Below are 8,052 nucleotides of genomic sequence, written 5' to 3'. Positions count from 1 at the left end.
TCCTCTCCTTTATTTTTTATGGAAACAAATGAGTATGGTTGAATGAATGAGCTCCTTACTCATTTCTCCCCTTTAGCCGTCAAATTGGGGGCAGTCATTAGGATCCTGGGAGCCTGTTACTATCTTGGGGTGTGGGACAGAAGCCCAGAACTCATCTTTGCAACCTGTATAGGGACCGAGGGCTAGGACAACCTGTAGACACAGCTGGTGCACAGGAAGCTGTTTATCAGGAGCTCGGATGACTGAAGAGGGTAACTGTGGAGCTTGACCTCAGGCTGGTGGTGAGAGGCTGCGCTGTGTCATGTCAGGATTTGTGTAAAGGCCTCTTTGACCTATTTCTCTTGTCTGACCCAGCCAAAGCCCTTACGAGTCCAGACAGTACACCAGGGGACTCCAAACACCCCCTCTTATACCCCACTTAATCCATGCTTTGATGAGGAGATTGGCCCAGGCTTTTGGTCTTAGCTCCTTGTTGCAACTGAAGAATCAAATAAAAAAGGCAGACTCCTAGGGTCTTATCCATTGGAAAGGCTAATTTAATAGGTCTAAGTGGGATATGCATTTTAAAAAAAACCTACTGATTCTGCTGCAGGAAGTCTTAGAACACTATGTTAGATAGAATTCCAGAAAATAAACCACCTTGGATAACCTCCTGGGGGAGGGCTCTTCCAGCAGACATGGGCTCCTCAAGAGCAAGGTCTCTGCCTGGTCATCTTTAGACCACGACGCCAGAGCAAGCATTAAATGGAAATACCCGCCAGGACGGAAGGCTGAGCAGTCGTGAGGCTTGGCTAAAGGCTCAGTGGGGGTGGGCAGGAACCTCCCCTAAAAGAAATATTTTGGAGGAGGAAAGTTGCAACTCTTTGAAGGTCCTTAAATGAAATGGGTCAGGAAGGACTACGAGTAAGTGCAGCAGGAGAAAGGTTAAGAGGGGCAGATGGAAAGGTGTGGAAGGTAAACTCCTTGGTGTTACTTATCAACCTGCTAGAAGAACATGGAATTCAAGAGAGTAATGACATGCCGCTGCGTGCAGAAGGAAGAGTGTAGCGGTTGAAACGGAGAAGGTGTACGGGGTGGCTCAGCTACACTTTCCCGGAGTAAGAACAAGAAAGCTGCTTTTACAAATACCCATGGGAGGCAGATCTTTGTGAGCATAAAGCAGAAACAGGTGAGTAGTTTTTCCTATAAATTACCTAATACCTTACATGCTATAAATGAATAGTCCTGGCTCTTTAACTGACTTATTCTCTGGTTGCTGGAGTTTGATTTTTGAAGCTAGAAAACTGGAAAAGCTTTCATATTAACAAACTGTAGCTTAGTCATTTTAGTAGGTCAGGTAACAAAGTCCAGTCTGTTTTATTTCTAACCCAAATATTGCAAATATACAGAAAATTACCAGTACAAAGTTAAACACACCCAGATTTATTTACATAATGCTGAAGAAATTTGAGTTTTATTTCCATTTTGTGGAATTTTATTCTAGGGTCTGGCTTTTTTGTGTAACCGACATTGGTCATTGAAACTTGATTATCCCACCTCACATGCAATTTTCTGTCCCAAGGGAACAGAAAACTTGGGTTTTTAGCATACATGCAGTAACGATCTTAATACTGCTTTACACTTTTGTACCGACAGCTTGGGGTGGAGGCAGAGAAGTTACAGAGCAAGGAGGGACCACATGCTGATAGGGAACAAGAGACAAGACAGGGCTGGACAACAGGCACACGGGGACCCTGAGCATTTCTGTGCACGAGGATAAGGAGGGTGCCATCAAACCCCTCCTCCCTAGACGTCCAAACACAGGAGGTGGGCAGAATCATCAGGAACATTTAAGTCACCCGACCACAAACTGAGGGCATGCGGAGGATGAGAACTGCATTAAAGACTTGGGACATATCAATAAATCATTAACATGTACACTATACAGTTTATACATGTATATATGTACACACACACATATATATATAGAAAGGTACAGATTAGTTTAAGTTATCCTATATAAACAAGGACGCTTAAAAATGTACCAGTGTGAAAAAATGCGTAAAGTTGTTGAAGACAATTTCTAATTAATGTTCTGATTCTTATTGTTATAATGCAAAGTAGCCAAGAAATCAACATGTTCCTGCTATTTTAATCATCCTCCATGAGGGTGAGGCCTGGGCTCTGCTAGGGCAGGACAGCACTGCCAGAGCTGCCTGAGCTGGGCGGATCAGTGGCAGATGGAACAGAAAGTCTGGCACCTGCTGAGTGCCCGTGCTGAAAGTCTGGCCCTCCCTATCACTCCACCATGTGGCAAATCTTTAACTTTGGTTTTTGTCCAAAGGACATGTAAGTCCATGTTAATCTTCCTGCTTGAGGGAAGGTAGTAGCAAAGTTGAAAAGCTGAATCTCTTCCTATTTTAGCAGTTCCAAGTATCTGGGCTTCATGTGAGGCAAGGGGGCGGTACCAAAAATGAGCAGGGCGAGCTCTAAGCCATTGCATACAGGAGCGGGGCTCTTTAAAGCTCTCCGAAAAGGAAAGAGAGAATCTCTCTACCTGAATCATTTGCCTAGAAAATAAAGAAATGACTCAAGTCAGGACAGTCCTGCCACCTGGGGTGGATGTGAACTGCCCTGCACTCCTCTCTCTATCCTTGTACCGTGATGAAGGCCATGGGAGAACCAGCAATGGTTTACAGAGCCAGCGGTGGCCAGTTCATTACTTATCTGTCAGGGATGAAAGGCCAGCTTGGGCATGTAGAGGCCCAGAGGCAAACCTAAGAATTACAGAGACGCACACTGGAAAGCCTATTCAGAGGCAGACGGCAAATTCTAAGTTTTAGTTACAGCTAATCTGTTGAATCTCTTAAGCCCAGCCTAGAACTGCCACAATCCTCCAAACGCTTTCATTCTTCTAAGGGGCATTCCCATTCAATCAACAGCCTAGGTGTATGCATCCCTGGTCTCTGGTCTCACTAAAAACCAAGAGCCCCCTTATGTCCAAGACACCTGTCCACAGAGCACGAAGGATGATGAGTTCTCCGCCTGGATTTTAGAGCTCAGGTCACTTTGGACGGTCTAATATGTCCAACCTACCTTACAGTGCTAACTTCTATTGTTGAAATAATCTTTTGCTATCAAGCCTGAGACTTTACACAACTTTACTTTCAAAGATAATTCTCCTAACCTAACATCGATAGGACAAATTGGAAATCTTCTTTTCTTAGAAGCTGTCATGGATTTAGGCCGTTTTCCTGTCTGGCTGAGGGCATACACTTGTGTGAGTGCAGGCTGACCCAGAAGGCTAACTAGCCAGGCTTGTTAGCAGTCCTCAAACCAACTGAGCTCGCTAGCCAGCCAGTGGTGGGAGGACAAGAAGAATGAAGAGGGTGCCTCATCAATGGAGATTCCATTCCTGCACTCTTGAACAGTGACCCTCAACAAGGTGAGGGGCGGTTTCTAAACACATATTCAAAATTACCATTACTTTTGTTTTCAACCATGAACAACAGGAGAATAAACTCTTCTGTTTACCAAGGTGGCAAAAAAGAGCTAAATACTGCTCTGCAAGAAATGTCACTGATCCGCATCCTAAAGAATAGCAAGTCATCTATAAGAGAGCAGCCCTCTCCAGGTGCTCGGCACTGGCGCACATCAAAACGTATACGAGATCTGAAGACAACCACTGGCGGTGCTCGTAACACACAGGGACCCTGGCGACTTGCTCCGTTTTTGTACCTCAGCTCCATCTCTAATGGGGATTACAACCCCCGCCTTTTTTTTTTTAAAATCTCACGAGAATGTTGTAAGGTTCAAATTACATAATGCAAGAGAAAAAGTGCTGTGAAAACTGCCAAGTTCTATAGAAATATCATTATAGGCAAAGAGCCCTAATCTTATACGGTTAGAGAAGAATATTAACTTTCCTATCTTAAAACTAATCAGAGAATTACCATGTATCAGCACACCTACCCGAGCGGGTATATGTGGGGAGAAGAGGTGTATGGTGTAAGTAGGTCTTTTCTGGACATCAAATTCATTTTGGGCAGGAGGTGAGGGCGACCGGGGACAAAAGCCGATACTTAATCATTTGTGAGCTGGTATATCTTTGGAATTACTTTTAATTTAAAAACCTTGTAAAAGGAATGAGCTTTTCCTAAAAGACTAGTGTTCTCTGGCTCTAACAAGTATTAACTCTCTTTACAAAAACTGCCCTAACTTTATAGCTCCCTGACTCATTTAAGTTTACTGCAGTTTCAAAGTCTCTAGAATTCTCCATCCATTCCCTCCCCCACTTTCCCTGCGGCTGTGAATCCATTCTGGTGAGGAGAGAACTCAGCCATCTGCTCACGCATTCTGACAACAGTTAATTTGGCACATTTACTTTTTCCTGACTTTCTAGCCATAAAGTGAACTAGCAACAAAACGGCAGTTTATCAAAGAATGTCCCAATCATAATTATTGGGAGAAACTGTGACCGGCACAGTAGGTATGCTAAGACTGAAAACGTGCTACTATATTCCGGTATAGCAAATAGTCAAGCTGTATTAAAACTAACGATTGCAGCTTTCCATCACTATATGGCCACCCCAAAATCCATCTTGCTACATTTTCTAATTTATCTCATTTTTAAAAATGTCAAAAGGAAAATTTTTTTAAATTTAAAATACGAACTTAATGTATCACACGAAACATCATCTACACTAGAAGTGTGTTTTTCAGTTGGTTCAGCCAAAAGTTTCATGCCAACAAATTACTTGGCAAAGCTGGGAAAAAGGGCAGAGGAGGAGAGTCTGGTAATAAAATTCTGATTTTTTTAAAAAAGCCTAAATCTGAAAACATGTCTAGTCATGGCTCCATGCAGAGCAGCAACCTAAGAGGAAGCAAATAAGCAGCCATTCTAATGATTCACCAAGGAGCCAGCACAGCAGGCAGGAGGGGACGCAGAAGACTGTGACGTGCCATCCTCAGGGGCTGCACGGCCCATGCCACCAGCCACTCCAGCGAAGAGCTCGCTCAGCCTGGGCACACAGCCCGGGCAAGCCTGAACCCAGACCTTGAGCAAGTCCACTGGCACACACACAAAGCATGGCTTGAAAGATCTCGGAAGAAGCAAGAGTTTCTCCTTTAATAGGTGCTAAATCTAGTCAATTCTCTGCTGCTCCCTTTTTCCTGCCCCAAATTAAAAATATTACCCTTTAAGTTTTCCTGATTTAGTGTCTTGGAAGCACATGTAAGTTAGTTGCCAAAGGGCAATTAATGAGGGTATTGCCTAATTAAACAGGGGAAAAGAAAAATCACTGTGGCCTATGGTCCCTGAAAAAACAACAACAACAACAACAAAAAGCAGGGATCTGTGTGAGGAGCTGGTGTGCAGTGTTCTTGGAGCGGGGCTGTCCCCAGATGGAGAAAGGCTGCCCAGGCTGTGCCAGTCATCGCAGCCTCTGTGCTCATCTCTGCGGCTGCTTCGTGTTGCCAGCACAGCCCAGGGACGGCACCAAGTGCTTTGTGAGAGTTGATGCTGAAGCTGGCAGGTGCCCTGGGGCAGGCGCCATGCAAAACATGCAACAGTGGGGTTAGTGAAAAGTTCCCTTCAATTCCATTTCATTTCCCTTAAAAAACAAAAACAAAACCGAAAAGGGCCCGTACCTTGCAAAAAGACAGAACTTGAAATGAAAAGTTAAAGAATTAAAAATTTTCCCTCTCTTCTCAGGGCCAATTGTAAGAGTGTTTAGGGTCCCCACCCCCCATTTCTTTAGTGTAGGTCCTTTTGGCTTTGATGGAAGCAGCAGAAACAGAGCTGGGTCCCTCGCAATGGGAAATTTATTTCCCCAAGTCGGAGCCACAGGGAGTGTAAGAGGTACTGCGGTTCCATCATCTGTGCTCAGTCCCAGCTCCTTTGAGGAGCTATTCCAGGAGGTCCTGAAAAGAAAGACATAGGCCATATTATTTACAGACCAAAAAAATCCCTATTTTGAAAGCCATTACCTAGTTTCTGGGCTGGCCAAGTCTTACAGTCATTAAATTGCTGCTTCTAGCTTATACCCTCCTTTGCTTCAATCATTATCTTGATCATGAGTAAGAAAAGATCACTCTTTTTTTTGCGGTACGCGGGCCTCTCACTGTTGTGGCCTCTCCCGCTGCGGAGCACAGGCTCTGGATGCACAGGCTCAGCGGCCACGGCTCACGGGCCCAGCCGCTCCGCAGCATGTGGGATCTTCCCGGACCGGGGGACGAACCCGTGTCCCCTGCATCGGCAGGCGGACTCCCAACCACTGCACCATCAGGGAAGCCCAAAGATCACCCTTTTTAAAAATTTCTGGACCACCCCTCAAGAAGAAATAGTCTCACCTCATCTGAGTCATCATGATAACCACTTTTATGAGTGTGGGAGGTTGTGTCCAAAGCATCCACACCATCCACACCGTTGGCCTCCGCATGTTGCTGGAGCACAGAGTATCGATGCACCAGGAACCTGCGGGTGGAAACCACCGTCAACTCTCACATGGGGAGGAGGGGTGCATTTCTTATAGGACGGTGGATTTTCCAAGTTTTACACACTTGCAGAATGAGTCACACATATAGGAAGCACAGCCCGTACCTGGCATATGGAAAATGTAAGGAAAGATTTGGGCCTGATGTTTCAGTAACATCACTTCAACTAGTTAGTTTTTGCCAGGGGCTGACTCAACCGTCTGCCCTCGGTGGACTTTCTGGTTTGATTGATTTCTGTTCCTTACCTTCCCCCACAGACGTACTTCTTCACAATGAGCACTCCTGCTACGACTGTGACCAGCATCAATCCCACAGTAGCCAGGATAATCGGAACAGAATTTGACTTGGAATTCTTGATAAATTAAAACACAAACACAAACAATTTTGGGTGTGCATATTCTCAGACAGAATTCAAAGAGGCTGCTCATTCCCCTATTTCTCTGTTGAATGATCTGCAGTCTCTAGGCACCTAATGATGATACTTTCCCAACCCCTGCCCCCAAGATGAACCATCTCAGTGCTACCAGGAGAATATCACAGCTGGCAGAGGGTGACCAGAACTTCAACTGCCTTAAAGCTGTCAGAATGGTGCAAACTCAGTGGCTTCCATGTCAAAGTTACACTGGAAGTCGTAGCAACTACCTAGATCAAATGGTAATTGTGACTGTTCCCCACTACCACTGTTTATAAGTCTTGGAGCTTTTAAGGGTGAAGCAGGAAAGGGAGACTATGATAATAAGTGGGCTGAATGAATCTAAAACAGGGCCAATTACCTGGAAAGGAGCTGTGCCAATGTTATGTTAGGCAAGCCATCCTATGACACCGAGATTTATCTTTTACTTAAGTTGTTGTATGTTTTTACAAATAAGCTTTCCGTATCATTGTTTGAGTGTGACCTACCTGCTTTTGGGTGGGAGATAGGGTGTGTGTGTTTTCAATGTATCCAAGAGGAGGCGGAGCTGGATTCTGGGACAAGTTGTGTCCCTGTGGGCGGTAGTCCTGTGCAATCACACACACAAACACTCTGAGGACAGCCACCAGGAGTGCAGGGCGGGGATGCAGAGAAGGAGGAACTTGCCCCCGACAAGTACACACACCCACACATTTTTCTCCCACTGCCTTCTTAATCCCACCCCTTGTCAGGCCTTCATCCCTTAGAAGGTTAGATAGGAGGGAACTGCAGACTGTCCACCTCTCAATTTCCAGATTAGGAACCTGGGGCCCACAGTTTACTGCCCCAAGTCTCACTGCTGGGCCAGTGCTTCTTTATCAAGAGGTTTCCTCTTTACCATATCCCCATATTCCAGCCAGATAGTTCAGTGCTACAGAACTGTAATCAGCCCTAAAACTTGCTTCTAAATCAAAACCAGCCCCTTATTACCATAGTTCAGTTTTTCATTCTGAACACACTTGACATGACTCGGCAAAGAGATCCACCCTACCTATGGTCCAGTGCCCTCCCTTCCACATGTGTAAAACTCCAGCCCTTTACAGCCGAACTTCTTGAGTCTTTTTCCTAAATGACTCTGAGCCTCAGAAATTTCCTCAACCGTATGCATCTAAGACTTGGAAAAACTT

At 45.1% G+C, this 8,052-nt stretch overlaps 1 protein-coding gene across 4 annotated transcripts in view; it reads right to left on the bottom strand.

Annotated features, from left to right (window-relative positions):
* Nucleotides 1-515: 515 nt before the first annotated feature.
* SORT1 (sortilin 1) overlaps nucleotides 516-8,052 on the bottom strand; it is an 81,399-nt gene continuing 73,862 nt past the window's right edge. For 2 of the 4 annotated variants that reach the window (XM_060139440.1, XM_060139441.1), the window contains exons 18-21: nucleotides 7,375-7,473; nucleotides 6,720-6,826; nucleotides 6,331-6,454; nucleotides 516-5,901 (exon numbers count right to left, since the gene is read on the bottom strand). In XM_060139440.1, coding sequence (XP_059995423.1) covers nucleotides 5,887-5,901; nucleotides 6,331-6,454; nucleotides 6,720-6,826; nucleotides 7,375-7,473 — 345 coding nt within the window. In that variant the 3' untranslated portion in view covers nucleotides 516-5,886. The remainder of the gene's footprint in view (nucleotides 5,902-6,330; nucleotides 6,455-6,719; nucleotides 6,827-7,374; nucleotides 7,474-8,052) is intronic. The other 2 variants (XM_060139442.1, XM_060139444.1) reach the window with 1 other exon arrangement.

Source organism: Lagenorhynchus albirostris, chromosome 2 (genome assembly GCF_949774975.1).
Source record: "Lagenorhynchus albirostris chromosome 2, mLagAlb1.1, whole genome shotgun sequence".
In the NCBI taxonomy this organism is placed as follows: Eukaryota; Metazoa; Chordata; class Mammalia; order Artiodactyla; family Delphinidae; genus Lagenorhynchus; species Lagenorhynchus albirostris.
This window is presented reverse-complemented; position numbering and strand designations above follow the sequence as displayed.